General features: G+C 32.7%; 1 protein-coding gene across 19 annotated transcripts in view; it reads left to right on the forward strand.

The window, feature by feature from the left end:
- The window catches only part of TBCK (TBC1 domain containing kinase), a 291657-nt gene that overhangs the window by 88361 nt on the left and 184654 nt on the right, over positions 1-18642 (forward strand). For all 19 annotated transcript variants that reach the window (XM_054253081.2, XM_078366726.1, XM_054253088.2 and 16 more), the window contains 6 exons: positions 228-326; positions 1968-2030; positions 3602-3728; positions 4874-4924; positions 6194-6277; positions 18300-18385. In XM_054253081.2, the coding sequence (XP_054109056.1) occupies positions 228-326; positions 1968-2030; positions 3602-3728; positions 4874-4924; positions 6194-6277; positions 18300-18385 (510 nt within the window). The remainder of the gene's footprint in view (positions 1-227; positions 327-1967; positions 2031-3601; positions 3729-4873; positions 4925-6193; positions 6278-18299; positions 18386-18642) is intronic.

The raw sequence follows: 18642 nt of genomic DNA on the forward strand, positions 1-18642 counted from the left end.
GAATCAGCTCTTCTTTTTAATTATATAATAAAAGTTTTACAGGGTGTTACGGATTCATTCCACTGCTTATTTATATGTAGTACTAACACCAGACACAATAATTGCAGATACTTTGAAATTTATTACAAGTCACTCCAGTTTTTTGACGTTTCATATTCAGAACTGTCTAGACTAAAAGACGGCACTAGGTAATTTGAGACATTTTCATTTCTTTTTTGATATCATAGGCTTATCCATATAAAAAAAACCAAATCTGGAAAGAAGCAAGAGTTGACATTCCTCCTCTTATGAGAGGTTTAACCTGGGCTGCTCTTCTGGGAGTTGAGGTAAGGAAAAAAGAGAAGGTTAGAAGCTGATAAATAATACTAAGAAAGGATGAAGAAGGATAGCGCTTTTCAAATACTTATTTTTTTCAGTGACTAGAAAATTATATAGTAAAATATAAGTATTTGAATATTTGGCAATTTTAAGTGGAAGGAATATAGGAAAAGAATAGAATAGAAAAATATAATTCAGGTTTATTAGATGATACTATTCAATATTTTATTTAATGGTGCTCACAGAAAATGTTTTGATTATTAATTTTAAAACCAGAGACTATTTTAAGAATATATGTCAGTTACAAGTAGGTAGTCCTGCTTATAAAATATGCTTACTATAGAATATGATTACCTGTGTATAAGTGGTTCTGTCTAATTTTGGAGAAATCTTTCAAATTAATCTGCCTGGTCAAAATCACTAACATAATTTAGTAGCTTTTGGCACACCTATTCCAGCTAGACCAAGAAAAATAGCTCCTTTGTCTTCTATTACACTTTCTCTGTGGTTGTGAAGAAAGGAGAAGTATCACAAATTGTGGTGGCCTGCAATACTAACAGAGAACTTTGATGACATCAGTCATGATAATGGGCCAAATTCTAACCAGATATTTTTCGTTTCTTGTCAATTTCTTTGTCATCTTGTCTTCTCATATTCTCTCATATATAATTATCATTCCTTTTTAAAAAAGGAAGAAGCTGTTGGCACATGCCTGTGATCCCAGCTTCTTGCTGAGACAGGAGGATTACTTGAGCCCAGGAGTTTGAAGCTCTAGTGAACCATGATTGTGCCATTGCACTCTAGCCTGGGTAATAGAACAAGATCCTATCTCTAAAAAAAATTTTTTTGAATCCTCGACTGTTTTTAATCCTTTTCAGTCTTCTGTTTGAAGAATTTCCTTTCTTCATTTTTGATTCCCTTCGTAAGAGTCTACAAATACCTTTGAGTTTGGTTCGTTACTCTACAAGAATGCTTGTTGTTCAATAGCATACATTAATCATTAGATTTGTAGAACAATATAATGCTGAAGTCGAAGAGGACTTTAGGTATCAGGTTGTCCAACTCTCATTAAATGAATATCCCAAAGAAGGTGACATAGCAGATATCAGAGGTTGAGCCCTAATTACTGGCTCTTTCTCTACCTTGATAATAAGCCAGAATGATGATTTTTTTTCTTGCTTGGTCCTATAGAACATGACCAAAATTTGTAGTAGTTTATTTAGTTATTTCTAATTTTTAACAGTGTAACTAAAAAATGTAATTGATCCTGTTAGGCCCTAATGATTCTATCATGTAATTACAGACATAGCATAACAAGGTTGTGTTATGTTGTAGGGGCTGGGAGGCTGGCCAAACATACTTACTAGCTAAGTAATTCATCCACAACATTTATGTTTTGGTATGTATAATTCAAGAGTTTGCCTCAGCAAAATGACAAGCTGTCACTTATCACAGACCTTCATCACAGATTGTCAAAAACACAGAGAATGTCTCTTAAAATGAGGTCTACTGTGGGTTTGAATGTGCTTACATGGAGTTGGGTGGGTTTCCAAAGATAGATATTTGTAAAAAATAGATGTTTTTATATTACTGGTTGTATTAAAGATATGATAAATTAATATATGTTCTATTTTTTTTTTTTTTTGCAGGGAGCTATTCATGCCAAGTACGACGCAATTGATAAAGACACTCCAATTCCTACAGATAGACAAGTATGATTTAGATTTTGTTAAGCAACCTAAGATAATTCTGCCAAATATTTAAATTTTAGGAAGGATCGTGATGAAAGCCTCTTTCTCTCATGAATACATAGATGTTGCTATATACATTTTTTTTTAAATGCCAACTGTTTATTCTTCAGGATCCTTGGGTCAGTCGGGTTCAACTGAACTGGGCTGCAAGCTGTAGGCTGGGTTCAGGTCTGCTCTCATTCTGGGGGCTGAGGTTGTTTAGATGCACATTTCAAATTGCAAAGTCTTTCTAGACAATCAGGAATGCAGTTGGGGCCAGCAGTGGCGGGCCCACAGAGAGAGCCCAAAGCCAACCTCTGGGTCAAAGATAGTCAAGTGAAAGCTTGGGAGGGCTTCTGAAACTCTCCCAGCCTGTGGCAGCTGAACCACAAGGAAGGCATTCCTGGTCAGGTAACCAAACTTTGTTACTGAACACTAGGGTTTCAGTCTAAGTCCCATTACTTGCCTTACAGAAAGCCAATCATTGAGACAAGCGTTGACAGGGAAGAAGGATTTATTATAATTATTATTTTTTGAGATGGAGTTTCACTCTTCTTTGCCAGGCTGGAGTGCAATGGCACAATCTATTATTGTTAGAGAAAGCATAACTCAGAATCTATCGTTAGAGAAAGCATAACTCTTATGCTTATAAATTAGTAAGAACAATACCTTAAAGGACTTTAGGTCAAGTTATCTTTTTTTTCCTCGTTTCAAGTTTTAATCAAAGCTTGTATATAAGATTTATTTCTGCATCTTCTCAATTGTTTCTTCCTTGTATTTGCCCTTTTCTTTTCTACTTGGTGAGATTTGACTTTCCGTTCAAGGATCTTTTTGTGGTCTTTGTCCAGTTTTAGCCTAGTGATATCCACCTTGCTGAGGTGAATGCCTATGTGGACAGTTGTGCCATTAGCCTTTTCCCGCTGCACCCGTTCAGTGTAGATTACACATTTCTTCCTGTAAACCTGGACTACTTTGCCAATCTGCTGACCTTTACAGTTTCCTTGTACAACCTGAACTTCATCATCTTTTCAGATGGGCATGGATTGCATGTTGTACTTCTGTCTCAGCCCCTTGGAAGGAGGGGAACCCATAATCTTCCTGCGAATGTGGGAAGGTGCATTGAAATACCTTTTGCAATTCTTTCTTTGGTCAAACGTCACAAAGGGATTGAATTTCATTTTGGCCGCTCCAACTTCAGTGATGGCCACAAAAAGGCCAAGTTACCTTTTCAAAAATGTTTTATTTCTCCATCTGAAAAATTTGCCCTTCATTTAGACTAGATTATAAAGGAAAATGTTTTTGAAAACTATATTAATACATACCTTTTCAAAAGAAATGGTCTGTTTTTCCTGGTTACGTATACATACAACTTCTTTAGTGTTTTTTTAAGATCAATTAAAAAATTCAAAAAATTAGGCACTTAAAAAGTTGGTCTGTTTTGAAATTCATATTATAGCTTCTCCTTTTCCTTATTTATTTAATGAATAAGAGTTAAGGATTTATTGCTAATTACATAATTACTGTTTAACCTTATTGCTTTGCTATTTTAATAGATTGAAGTGGATATTCCTCGCTGTCATCAGTACGATGAACTGTTATCATCACCAGAAGGTCATGCAAAATTTAGGCGTGTATTAAAAGCCTGGGTAGTGTCTCATCCTGATCTTGTGTATTGGCAAGGTAACTTTTTTAGTTACTAAAACTCTTCTGGAATATTAGAAGATTGTTGCATAACTGAGATTTTAAATATTAAAGTATCTAAACATCCTTGTCTTTGGGAAAAGTCAATATTAAAGCTCCAATTCATTTTTCGAGAGGTTTACATGTAAACATTTGTAAAAATCTTTGTCTAAATCCTAGTAGATATCATTTAAACACATAATATTTAAAATGCAAATTTATTAGCAAAGCAGAAAGAATATTTGGAATTGTTGTCTTTGTTTTACATTTTTAAAATGCTTATGCAGCTTGTTAAATCATTTGGGGCTAGTTGAGATTCTTATAGTTAATGATTTCTAATTTATACTTATGGCTATTAGGGCTTAAAAATAGGCTATCACCCTAAACTTCTCATTTTATTTATTGTCTTTTTTCCCTCATATCATTAATGGTTAGTCTTTATTTTTAGCTTTGCCATTATTATTTTTGTGTTTGATAAAGAATGAGAAACCCATTACAGCCCTATTTATTATTATGTTAAAAGTGACTTTTTATATTTCAATTCTCTATTTCTTACTGGCCATAGTTAAAATATAGCTATTATTTTCCTTAGTTCTGTGTATTTCAGAACTATTCTATACCTTCCTAACAATTTAAGGTAGATTTATGTACATTTTTTCTGCATGACAGCACATGCACATCATTATTATCAGTAGAAGAAATGTCATATATTTGGAATTCACCTCACAATTTTTAAAGAATTTCTTTTTCATAATTCCAAAGAAAAAGAACATAGACAAAACTCTATTTCCTAGATGAGAAAGTATGCAAGAAAATGTTAAGTAATTACCAAGATTACACAGTAAGGGTCAGAGATGGGACAATATCCAAAGCATTATAACATTCTCACATTTTTCTATTATTGTATTTCTCTTTTCAACTTATAATAATATGAATAATAATAATAACTGATATATATTGAACACATACTGTGTGCTAGACTATCACTCCCCACAGTAACTCATGAAGTAACATATTTCTGGATGGATAATACTTCTAATGTTTAATCTACATGGAGGTAATGCAAATAACTGAATAAGGTATATATCTTCAATTCTACTAGATTATATTTATTTGACTTCTTTCTTCCAACCCCTCTGCGTTAGGTCTTGACTCACTTTGTGCTCCATTCCTTTATCTAAACTTCAATAATGAAGGTAGGCCTCTTTGTCATTTAAATAATCATTGCTCATAATATTCTAAAATATTTGATTCAGACATGCAAGGTTTTTGATTTTGTTTTAAGTTTCTTATTCTCTCCCTGGTAGAGTTCTGTGAAATAATCTATTATAGACTCATTTTAGAGAGGTGAATGATTAATTTTTTACTGGACAGTTTCAGTTATGCTAAAGCTATTACTAGGAATTTAGTGGAAGTTGATTTTTCTGAATTCTTTAGAGATTAATTTTTGTCTAAGTATACTTTCTAAAGAATTTGTAAAGAAATCAATTATGGTGGCACTTTTCTGTAATCTTGTATCTCCAAAGCCTATAATCATTTCATATACCTCTTCCTTAATGAAGACTTTTCTTATTCTCCTTCTCGAGACCATGAAGCACTTTTTATGAAAATTTATCTTGTGTCTATCTTATATTCTAGTTACTTATATACTAATGTTGTAATTGTTTTTTGACAGCCTTATTTCAATAATAGGTTATTTTTTCCTGCCCTTCTGCAATAACTTTGTTATTGTAGGCTTTTCAATAAATACTAAATTTAAATAACTCCAATCTCTGAAATCACATATGGAGTATGTTACCATATATAGCTTGAATGTCTAGATGCCTTATCTGAGAATCTCCATATTTTCAAATTCTGTCTATTTCATGACCAAATTTGCATAGATTTCTGGAATTAAATAGAAATATCATAATTCCAGAGAAATGAAATTTTACTCTTTGAATTATTATTAAATACACTGTTCTCTGATATGCTCACTCATTAATCTAGACTAGAGTTTTTACTGTGTTTAGGTAGGCATAGCCAATTATCACTCATACTGATCCAAGCACAGTAAAGGGTCTGTTTTTGAAAATGTGGATTATAACTACTGTTCCTAAATCCAAAGTTCATAGACTCTTGTTTGCATCAGCAGCAATTAAGGATCATGAGGTCTGTATAACTTATTAATAATGATTATGCTTAGAAATTTTAAGAAAGTTTAGGTAATAAAAGTTTGATTATTGTGTGATAATGATTGCCACACTAGTTTGAAATTGAAGTTATAGAATTATTTTTGTTGTCTAAAATATTTTCTGTTTTAAAGCATAGAGGCTTTTATCTCTTAATTTTGTTTTTCTACCACTTGCTATCGTAACTGTTATTTAATAGTAGATTCAAGGAATATGTGCTAAGTGAATGCATTACTGCTGGTCATCTACCATGTTAACTACTTTTTTACATGCCTTTGCCTTATTCCCTTTTAGCCTTGGCTTATGCGTGTATGTCTGCTTTTATTCCCAAATATCTGTATAACTTCTTCTTAAAAGACAACTCACATGTAATACAAGGTAAGCAAATGTCTTTTCATGTCTTTTTATAGGGAAACTACTGATGTATACTGGTGTGCTGATGTAATACTTGATTAAATTTATGATTTTGACCCCCAAAATATGATGATGGTCCATCCAATAAAGCCCATAAATAGATATGAGAAAGTTCAGTCTTTCTTCCAAATCCACAAAGAATTATGGTATTTTTCTAATGGATATTTGATATCTGATCTCAGTGTAGTTCAAATGCAGGCATGCTAGTTTGAGAAAATAAGAGACTGCTATTTGTTTCTTTCACAAATAAAATTGCTTACAAAAAGCTTCACCATGGAACAAGTCCATTGTGAATTAGTAAAAAGTTTAAATGTTTAATTGTATAAGCAGAATATTAAAAATACTTCTCATTTGTCTTACTTCCCATGCATGCATACCCAAAATATGCTCCCTCTTTCTTAAACTTCCCTAAAATATACCTCCTTCTGAAGAGTTAACATCATAGCATAACCTGTTTATGAATTCTTTCAGCACAACTTTAGCCACATTCAAATTTTTACTTTAATTTTCTGAACTCTCTTTTGGAAGCAATATAATAGAAGTTAAAAATATGCACATTTATATAGAAAAAAATAATCCTAAAATTCATATGGAACAGCTAAAGACAGAACAGCTATCCTGAGCAAAAAGAACAAAACTGGAGGAATCACATTATCTGACTTTAAATTACACTAAAGAGCTATAGTAACTAAAAAAAAATGAAACTGGCATAAAACCAGACACATAGACCAGTAGAACAGAATAGAAAACCTGGAAGCAAATCTTTACACTTATAGTGAACACATTTTCGACAAATGTACCAAGAACATATACTGGAAAAAAGACAGTCTCTTCAATAAATAGTGCTGAGGAAATTAGATCTATGTATGCAGAAGGATGAAACAAGATCTCTGTCTGTCAACGTACAAAAATATCAAATCAATGTGGATTAAAGTCTTAAATCTGAGACCTCAATTTATGAAACTACTATAAGAAAACATCAGAAAAACTCTTCAGGACATTGGTCCGGGCAAAGATATCTCAAGTAATACTCTACAAGCAGAGGCAAACAAAGCAAAAACGGACAAATGAAATCATATCAAGTTAAAAGCCTTCTCAACAACAAAGGAGACAATCAACAAAGTGAGGAGACAACTTTGAGCTTCTTATATATTCTGGCTGTATATATTCAGACAATCTGACAGGGATTAACAGCCAGAATATATAAGAAGCTCAAATAACTGTGTAGAAAAAAATCTAAAATCTGATTTTAAAAGGTCAAAATATTTGATTAGACATTTCTCAAAAAAAGACATACCCATGGCAGACAGGCTCTGAAAAGGTCCTCATCATCATTGATCATCAGAGAAATTCAAGTCAAAACTACAAGGAGATACTATGTCACTCTAGTTAAAATGGCTTTTATGTAGAAGACAGGCAATAACAAATGCTGGTGAGGATGTAGAGAAAAAAGAACCCTCATGCGCTGTTGGTGGGAATGTAAATTAGTATAACCACTATGGAGAACAGTTTAGAGGTTCTTCAATAAACTAAAAGTAGACCTACCATATGATCCAGCAGTCCTATTGCTGGGTATATACATACCCAAAGGGAAGAAAATCAGTATCAGAGAGATATCTGCACTCCCATGTTTATTGCAACACTGTTCACAATAGCCAAGCTTTGAAAGCAACCTAAGTGTCCATCAACAGACAAGTGGATAAAGAAATGTAGCATATATACACAATGGGGTACTATTCAGCCATAAGAAAAAATGAGATCCTGTCATTTTCAACAACATGGATGGAACTGGAGGTCATTATGTTAAATGAAATAAGCCAGGTACACAACGACAGACTTCACATGGTCTCACTTACTGTGGGATCTAAAACTCAAAACATTTGAACTTAGGGAGATACAGAGTAGAATGATGTTCTACAGGCTGGGAAGGGTAGTGGGGGTAGGACTTGGAGGATACACATTGTTAATGAGTAAAAATAAAATAACCAAAAAAATGAATAAGATCTAGTATTTGCTAGCACAACAGGGTGACTATAGTCAATAATTTAGTTCTACATTTCAAAATAACTAAGAGCATATAATTGGATTGTTTTTGACACAAATGAAAAATGCTTGAGGTGATGGATACCTGATTTTTCCTGAATGTGTTTATTATACATTGCATATCTATATCTCTTTTACCCCATAAATATATACACGTACTATGTACCCACAAAAATTGAAAACAAAACAGGAAATCTCATACTTTTAAAATAGATAAGTGTTTCACATTTAAGCTTCACTACTTACTGTAATCTTGAACAAATAATTTAAGTTCTGTAGGTATCATTTTTTTCATATCTACAATAAAATACTGTTGTACAGGTTAAACAATATGTAAATTCTTGGTATATAGAAATATTCAATAAGTGCCATTTATTTCTTAACATTACTGTTATCATGAGACTATTTTTTGCTAATCTTACTTTTATGGCACTATAGACATATCTTTTCAACAAGATTCTGTATGTTTTAAGGGCAGGGAATTTTTTAAAGTTTTTTATTCTTTTAGAACAGACTATAAAGCTGCTCACTCTCAATTATTGTTTCTATGACGCTTATCAGATATCTGTTTTAACTTGTTTTTAACTATATATAATTCTTCCTACTTAATTTTAAACAACTTGAACCTGATTCTGTGTTATATATATATTATTACGGTTTTATGTAATTCAACCAGTTTTCATAAATGAAGTAGGAATACCAGATGTTGTATTTGAGTTATCAAAAATTTTGAGTAAGTGGGATCTCAATTAGTAATAATTTTACTTTATTAGAAATGAATATAAAATTAGAATATTAGGGGTCGATATAATGGGAAAATAATTAGAAAGGAAGCAGAAAGGAAAATTTAAACTGAAAAAAAAAAGCTAAAAGTAGAAGGAAAAGAATGTGGATCAATAGCTTAGCACATAAAAACATTTATATTTTTTAAGCATCATGTACCTTGAGGCATAGAGAAAAGAAATGAAAACTTTTTAAAAGTTTGTGTTTACAAGCAAATTGAATCATGTGTTTATTCCTATATATCTGTGTCTACAGTGTAGATGGTTGTTAGAAAATCAAATAATGATCCAGTGTCTCTATGTTAATTTTAAAATGCAAAATTCATTGGCTTTTCTATTTTTAAATAGTTTAGTTTGATATCGATATGCCGAATTCTTTGCACATTTTCTACAGTGTGGACTTGTATAAAGTTGAGATTAATTTGAGAAAGATCTTTAGAAGGTACAGCTTTTTGGTTTGACTTTTTCTAATAAGGAGGAGTGCATTTTACAGTGGAAGTTGATTTCTGCTTATAGATTACCTTAATAAGGTCACTGACGTCAAGGACCGTGTTATACCTTCTTCATAATTTGTGAAGTAATATTCTATAATGTTCTGTCCTGTACCTTATTAAGAGCGATGTGTCCCATTCTTTCTAATAGCTTCCTTCTAACCCTTACAGTGAGGTTTATTGTAGAATTGATAGTGTTCTCTTTCAGATTTCAGTTAATAGAAAAATTGGTGGATTTAATTAAACCTTGGGTAACATCACAAGATTTCAGACACTATGCAATATAAATAATCTGTCAGATAGTGACCAAAGACAAATAATCAGATTAGTATTTGTGCAATATAAAAGGAAATTTGATAATCATCAGTTAAAGTTTTCAGCAATATAATGCTGTTAGTTTCAAAGCTAACATGAAACTGTAATGTTTCCTGAACTTTACAAATATAAAACCCAGACATCATCTTTTTCCCAATTTGTTGGCCCCAATGAATATACAGTGTTGGGCTAAATTTCTATACTTTAGAAAGATGAAAATATTGGGGAATCCTCAAATAAGCAATAAAAAGACTTACAACATGAGCTGATAGACTGTTTCTTAGATGGCTGGATGATGCCTTCCTAGACAGCCAGCTCTTAAAGGACCATATTAGACAGCTTTGTTACATTGATTTCTATTTGGCTATCTTCCTCCAAAATTTTATTTTTCTGCTGTTTCATATCTTGGATACATATATTGTACATTAATAATGAATTTCCAATATGAAAAAGACTAATTTCCACACTTTGTAATTACAGACTTTTGTAACACACTTTGTTTTTTGAGACAAGATCTGGCACTATCACCCAGGTTGGAGTGCTGTGGCACAGTCTCAGCTCACTGCAACCTCCACCTCCTGGGCTCAAGCCACCCTTCTACCTCAGCATCCTGAGTAGCTGAGACTACAGGCATGCACCACTGCATCTGGCTAATTTTTGTATCTTTTTGTAGAGACAGAGTTTGGCCATGTTGCCCAGGCTGGTCTCGAACTCATGAGCTCAAGACATTCACTTACCTCTGCAACCCAAAGTGCTGGGATTACAGGTGTGAGCCACTGCACCTAGCCTTAACACACTTTTAAAAGGCATACTATACAGATATGCAAGACAATATCTTGTTTAATTTATTAAATTCAATACTATAGTGTACATAATATGAATTTGGAGAGACTTATCAGAAAGACCAAAATGACTGTTTAGTTTGATCAGTTTATCAGTAATGCATTTAACATCTAACATTAGAATTAAAAGACCTCTCAACAATTATTTAATGCTTGTGTTTCTAAGTATTAATAGTTTCCTGTTATGATTTCTATGAAATTGCATTTGAAATCTTGAATTGCTTTTTAATTTTGAACTTCTTTAAAGCCACCATAAATGTTCTATAATATTATGATGAAAAAAGAATCAGTAGACAAGGTGTTTTAAATCATTTGTCCAATTTTTATATTGATCGTATATGTTATATAAGAAAAAAAGTTTCAGTTAGTCTTTCAGCACATAAGTGTACTGACACTGTGTCAAACCAAGTACTGCTTACAGAATTGAGATCCTTACAATAAATATTTCTTTCCCAAAGAATTTCATAATATATTTGGTAAATAAATGTGAAAATGACTAGTTATAATGTAGCAGGAGTGGCCACGGGAAAGGATCTCTCCGACACCGAATACAAGAGGAAGGAATTTATTTCAGCTGGGAGCAAGGTGGCATAGGTGCCTAACAGTCAAGCTTCTCTAACAAAGGGAGGTTCAGCCTTTATATAGGCTTATACTTTAGATATTATACATAGAAGAACCTTAGGTTCATAGTTTTAGGACTCATATGTGAAAAGGTCTCTGTTTACAGTTTCAGGAATTACATATGAAAGGGTTCTGGTTTACAGTTTTAGAACTCACATGTGAAAAGGTTTCTGGTTTGATCTTGTTTTAAGTAAAAATAGTGCCTTCTGGAGAGTTTCCCCAAGGCCTAGCCTGTTGTTTTCAGGAAGGAGATTCAAGAGGCGCCAGCTGGCTTGCTCTCTCTTTTATTGAGATGCACAGTGGATGACAGTGGGAGGGAATCCCAAATGCCTGGGTCTCCCTCCTCAATAAGTCTAGGAGACAAGTATACATACTATTATGTTAGCACTGAGCAAGAAGTTGAGGGGCTTTTGATTTTCTTGTGTATGGTAGCAAAAAGAAGAGTCAGCATTCTGGAAAGGTTTCATAAAAGGGTATTGATGAATTTGAAGTTTGGGTATGAATTTCACTGGTGAGAATAGGTAAAGACATTCTTAAGACAGGGCCCAAGGAAGAGGACTGATATAGGAGTGCAAAATGGGTTGATAAAATAGCCACTAATCAAATTCTGCTCCGATGGGGTCTGATGGGTAGGAAAGAGAGTTGGAAAGTTAAAGAAGGAGCTGAAACAGCATACTGATTATTGGTTACTAAAGTTTGAACAGTGGTTTTTTTTTTCTTCAAAGTGTTTATTTTAGGCTTAGAATTAGAAATATTCAGCTCTCATTTTGTGGGTTTCCTTTTTGTCAATGTTTTTCCCCTGTTTGTTTTGTAGAGTTTTAAATTTTACACTTCAAAGTAAAATTTAAAATTGTTTAAATTTAATTGTTTTTTGGTTGACGTAAATATCACATGTACACTTTCTTCTCCACAAATTTTGGGAAAATCCTAAGTCATATATAAGAAACTAATCCATTTAAAAGCTAATTATAGAAATGCATATAAATGCATATTAACTGAATCTTTGAATTACCTTTCCAGAAGTTAAAAGTTTCTGTGTTCAATAGCAACTTGAATTACTTTTTGGAAAAAAAGAAAAACAATAAACAAAAAAATTTTATTACTATACACTAATAATGAAATAGGAACAGCCGAAAACAAACTTCTCAAACACCAAACTGGGAAGCAAGTGGTGATTTATTCGGCCCAGGAGCCACAGCGGCATAGATGCCTAACAACTGAGCTCCCCAACAAAGAAAATCCTTGTCCTTTTAAAGGCTTACAACTCTAGAGATTACGTGTGAAAGGGTCTTGATTCATGAAGTAAGCGTGGGGTACGTGACTTGAGTGGGGGTCTGATCGTGTTTAAGTAAAAACAATGCCTTCCGGAAATATTCCTCCATACCATGCCTGCGACCTACAGGAATGTGATTAAGGGTGGCGCCTGGGCCTGCCAGCCTTTACTTCTCCTATTGAAATGTGATGTAGAAGTCTAGGGGGAAGGGCTCTTAGAAGCTTAAGAGGATTAAGGGTCTCCTTCCTCATTAGAACTTAAAACATTTTCTACTTTAAAGTTTTTTCTAAAATATTACATATATACTCATGAGACTCAAAAATGCTTTACCTCTTATAGATCAGTAGAAAAATGATCAATTTAATCAAGATACCCTGTTTTTTTTTAAAAAAACTTAGTTCTATTTACTTGTTACCTACAAATATTTTTATGATATAATAAATTTAATTACCTTCTGACCTAAATGAGTATTTCTTATTTTCTTGGTCCTGTCAAATTATCACTAGCAACATTGCTATTGAGTTGACAAACTACCAATACATGAGAACATTTAAAAATAACATACTAATTTACTCAGGATTGGCTGTCGAGATTATCTAAGATTACTAAAATTATTCTAAGGTTCAGAATCTTAGAATACCAACTGTATGGAAAAAGATGGAGGAGTTTGAAGTCTATTGGTTAGCATTTCAGCTGTATTGAAAAACAAGTTTATTGAAAAACAGGTTTATAACTTGCAGAACAGTATGCTTTAGGCTATTCAGGAGAAAGGCAGCTTCAGCTCAGTGAGGAACATGGCAGCCTACATTTAATCAATGAAACTTTGGTACATAAACATACTCTTGTAGTGTTTTGTAAAACTAAGGTATATTCACACTTGGAAGATGTGGTTACTGTATAAATCTGGGACATAAAATTAAGTGAAAGTTTCCCCAATTTTCTGTTTACCTGTATGTCTTTCTAAAACCTTTGAGGGAAAGAATGATATCTTTTTCACTGTGATGTTCCTAACATTTAATATAATAGCACAGATAGCTAGAGTGACTATATAACTAAATTGGGATGTTTCTGAGAGTTAAAAGGAGCACTTGTACCAGATGCTGGGTCTACAGGTGCCAACTGGGATTCTCTCAGGCAAACTAGGAGATAAGTTTATACTACACATGTATATTCAGTAACTCTTTGAAGGAGAAAGGAGAGATATACAAAGTCTAAAGTCCAGTTGTCAGAGGTAAGGTAAAAAAAATCTTTCTCACCAAACAGTAACAACGAGAGAGAGAGAATATGCAATTTCACTCTAAAAGTTATTTATTTAGAAACGTAGTACATTGTATTAGGTTGGTGCAAAAGCAGTTGTGTTTTTTTCCATTATTTTTAATATATGTGCAGCTTAGTGTACATCTTTGCCATAATGACTTTAATTATATAATATTTGGAGATTGTAGTATACAGTCTTGTAATTTTTAAGAATATCCTGTATCATGTGACCAAGGAGATTTTTCCTGAAACAGTAAATGTCCTACCATTACTAGACATATTATGGTAACTATTAAGTGGGCTTTTTTGTAGGTGCTTCTTTTAACTAGAGCAAGATATGCGAGAAGGAAAGAAAGTGGATCATAAGTGTAGCCCTAAAGATTACTTTTCTCTTTCCTTTCTCTTCTTTTGAATCCCTTTTTCTCACTTAGTTATAAAATCTGGTGCTTGTTTTTGTGCCTTTACTAGATAGGCCAGATTTTACAGCAAAAAATTTGTAATGGGAATAATTTAGGTTTGTTTGCATTAAAATACTGCTTCTTTTGAGTGCAGTGAGTCAACATATCACCAAATGGTTTGGTTTGGGCACATTCTCAGTTGACAACAGATATGTGACTCCCAACCTATCTATATTTATCACATTCAGGATAGACTAGTAGTCTGCTGGAAAAAAACAAAAAGTTACAGAATTGAGAACACTGTTTCTGATATGTGAGCTGAGGGAAATATTTGCTTTAAATTCCACCCATCATCTTTCATTTTCTTACCCCAGCTAAAAGAGTGAAAACTGAAAAACTTTTCAGAAGGGAAAAGATAAGGATATCCATATATAGGGCTTTCTGAAATTTTGTTTCTGCATATATTTTTTGAATTTTTTTGGGGAAAACAGATGGCTTATTTATAAACAGCTGCATAAAAATATGATGGTGTTATATAAAATACAATAAATTTTGGGATTGTCATGTTAATGTATATAATAAAGAAGCTGTTTTAAAGGACAGTATCAACAGTTTTTAATGCAGAGCAATTAGAAGGGAAGACAATATTTCATTTTATATTTCATTGCAAAAATTAAAAGGTATAAAGTTTTACAAATATAAAATGTAGAAAATTTATATTAAATAGATTTTGTACAGAAATATAATAAACTTCCCTTGAAGCTTAAATGGGAAATTTTATAAGAACTTTATTTTTTTTTAAAGAAGAGCATGTCCCTTTTTATAGGTCACATGTAGGTTAGGGAATACTATTTTTGAAGTTAAGACTCTAGATTCATATCTTCATTATATAGTATAAATCACAATTCGAGAGTTTTTTTTAACTTTTAGGTTCAGGGTACATACACAGGTTTGTTATATATATAAACTGTATATCATGGGGGTTTGGTGTACAGATTATTTTATCACCCAGGTAATAAGCATAGTACCAGACAGGTAGGTTTTCTATTGTCTCCTTCCTCTCACCTTCCTTCCTCGAATAGTTCTGGAGTCTGTTGTTCCCTTCTTTGTGTCCATGTCAATTACAGAGTTTTAATGACATTTTAATATCTTCTTAGAAAGAGTCAAGATTCCATGATTCCATGGAATCCTTTGTTTTATTCTGACCATTGGTCTGGGTTTTGTTTGTTTGTTTTTTTTGTTTGTTTTTGTAACTATTCTTAAATTCTTTCATTTTGATTTACAAATCAAAAGGCATGTATTTATTTTGATATTTTAAAAATTTATATTGGGGACTTTTGAATGCTTTTTTGAAGTAACTTGGAATACTACACTGGGCAGATTTCATCAGTTGACTCATGATGCTGCTCTCTTTAGAGACAGAAGTCTCTATAACAGGCCGTACTGTTATCTCATCTGAAAGCATGTCCTGAGCAACCAAAACTTATACTAGTTTTACAAATTATATTTGCATATATAAAATAACATCTAATGTATAACTTTTAATAATACATAAAATAAATTTATATATTTTATGTCTTTGTGTGTGTGTATATATGTGTATGCAGTTATAACATATAAATCCAATCATCAGTGTTGGCTGGGCACGGTAGCTCACGCCTGTAATCCCAGCACTTTGGGAGGCCGAGGTGGGCAGATCACTTGAGGTCAGGAGTTTGAGACCAGCCTGGCCAACATGGCAAAACCTTGTTTCTGCTAAAAATACAAAAATTAGCCATGTGTGCTGGCAGGACCATATTTTCATGATGGATTAGATTTCTTCAGTGGATCCTTAATTAGCCATGTAATTTTACATAGTAATTATTTTTATCAGGCTCAAATGAGAATGGTATTTAATAAACTGGAGCATAGCTGTAGAAAATTGCCTGGGATGTGAATTTCTGTTTTAAAATGAAGAATGCTTTTTAGAAGTTAATAACTATATGCTTTCATTGATATATAGTTGAACACTTATGACTGTTGATATTACATTTCTCTGGTTTCGAAAAAATTGGGACTAATTGGAAAGATTAATCCATCACTTATCCTTCCATCACTAATTGGAAGGAAGAATTAAAAAGCTAAAGGAAAGTTAAACCCAGAAGTTTCCTGGGCTCTTCAGATATATTTTGGGTGTTCACTTTGGTCTGTAACTCTTGAAACTGATGTAAATTGTACCTTTTTGTTTAGAGAGGAAAAGGTAAGACAATGGACAGATAGAATGTGTTTTACTGCAGTAGAATGAACGTGAAGTCAAGAAAAATTATTACTTGAGTATTTTTTTTTTAATCCTGCATGGGTAAAAGTTCACATTAAATGAGGAAGTCAGCTTTGTCATGGAATATAGCACCTCGTCTTTCTTTTTCTTTTTGCCCTGAAGTTCTGTGTAGGATATGTGACATATAAAATATTTGCTTCTAGGCAAATACCTGTTATATTAGTCCATTTTCATGCTGCTGATAAAGACATACCCAATACTGGGAAGAAAAAGAGGTTTAATTGGACTTACCGTTCCACATGGCTGGGGAGGCCCCAGAATCATGGCAGGAGGTGAAAGGTATTTCTTATATGGAAGCGGCAAGAGAAAATGAGGAAGCAAAGGAGAACCCCTGAAGCACCCATCAGATCTCATGAGACTTAGTCACTATCCTGAAAGAGTGGCCCCCATGATTCAATTACCCTACACCCCATCCCTCCCACAACGTGGGAATTCTAGTTGAGATTTCAAGTTGAGATTTGAGTGGGGACACAGCCAAACCATATTATCTATAAAATTCATGTGATCATGAGAGGCAAAGTTTTATTTGAGAAAAATAAGGGAAGACTACTTGTACTGATGGACTATCAAGAATTTAGTACTGTCTCTTGAAATATTAAAAGTTAAAACCTTTAAAAACTGAAAAAGCAAGGCAGATAATATTTTTTGAGATTATTTTCACCAAATAATTGGTTTTAAAAATAGATGTTGCTTTACTCTAGGGGAAAGTTGTGATTATTAAGGGAAAAGTTTTATGACGTTACTGTCATTTCAGTTTTTTAAAAAATGAGCTTGTCACCTGTAATCTCAGTGCTTTGGGCAGCGATGACGAGAGGATTGCTTGAGCCCAGGAGTTGGAGATCAGCCTAGACAGTATAGCAAAACCCAGTTAATATTTAAAAAAAAAAGTTGAGCTCATTGAAATGTATATTAATCTTGGTTTTTTAATTAGTAAAAATGTAATAGTAACTTGCCCTTGAATAGATTGTTAGCACCATCTTGTTTAGATTAGCGCATAGTCAGTAAACTGGCAAGAACAGTTAACTTTTGAAAGAATGAAAAAAAAGTGAAAAGAACATATTCCTCATATTTCAACTGAACTCAATGAATTCTAATAGGATTAGAATCAACAAAAGATATTTTTAATTGCCTACTGTATCCCTACTTTCTGCTTAAACAGGGCATTAATTCTCATTCCTAAATATGCCAATTGCTGTGTCTTAGATGGAAATAAATTAGAACTGGAACAGATACATGTATTTATCTGTATATATAAACAAATTTGAGTCATAATTATTCCATCGTGACAGCTTATAAATGTTATCCCTTAAGGATCTGTACACTTTATGAACATTCAATAAATACAAAGCAGATTTAATATTATTAGAGAAAATGTAGAGTTTAACAGGAAAACATGATTTATCTTGGGTACAATTTGTGACTCAGGAAATGAACTGATAACTTTGAAGGTAGAAAATAGATTATGACAATTTTTTGGTATCCTTGTTTAATAATTAGCAGCAAGTAATTAAAGTATTAACAAAATTATCTATTAAAGTATTATGGAGAAATTAAATATCATTCAATGTATAAATAAAACTACATTGAATATTATGTCCTTGGAGTACTGCATAAAAATGATGATTGTCTCTAACTTTGTTATTTCAGAGTATCTGACTGTCTTCTCTCAGATGATTGCATTTCATGATCCAGAGCTGAGTAATCATCTCAATGAGATTGGCTTCATTCCAGATGTAAGTACTTGGTGCGTTACTAGAACATGTGATTAAAAAAATAATAATAAAGCGTAATTAGTAGCACAAAAGAGTGTATTTTTAAAATTTTTCTTGTCCTAGAAGCCGTATCTGAACAAGTTACTGCTACTAATTATAGCCTTCTGTTAGAAAGTCTGTGGCTACTTTCTATACTCCTACTTTAAGTAAAGAAAATGTCATTTTTCTTAGCATTGTTGATACTATCAAATTGTTATGAGAAACTCATTAGTCATAGT

Source organism: Callithrix jacchus, chromosome 3, assembly GCF_049354715.1.
Source record: "Callithrix jacchus isolate 240 chromosome 3, calJac240_pri, whole genome shotgun sequence".
Taxonomy (NCBI): Eukaryota; Metazoa; Chordata; class Mammalia; order Primates; family Cebidae; genus Callithrix; species Callithrix jacchus.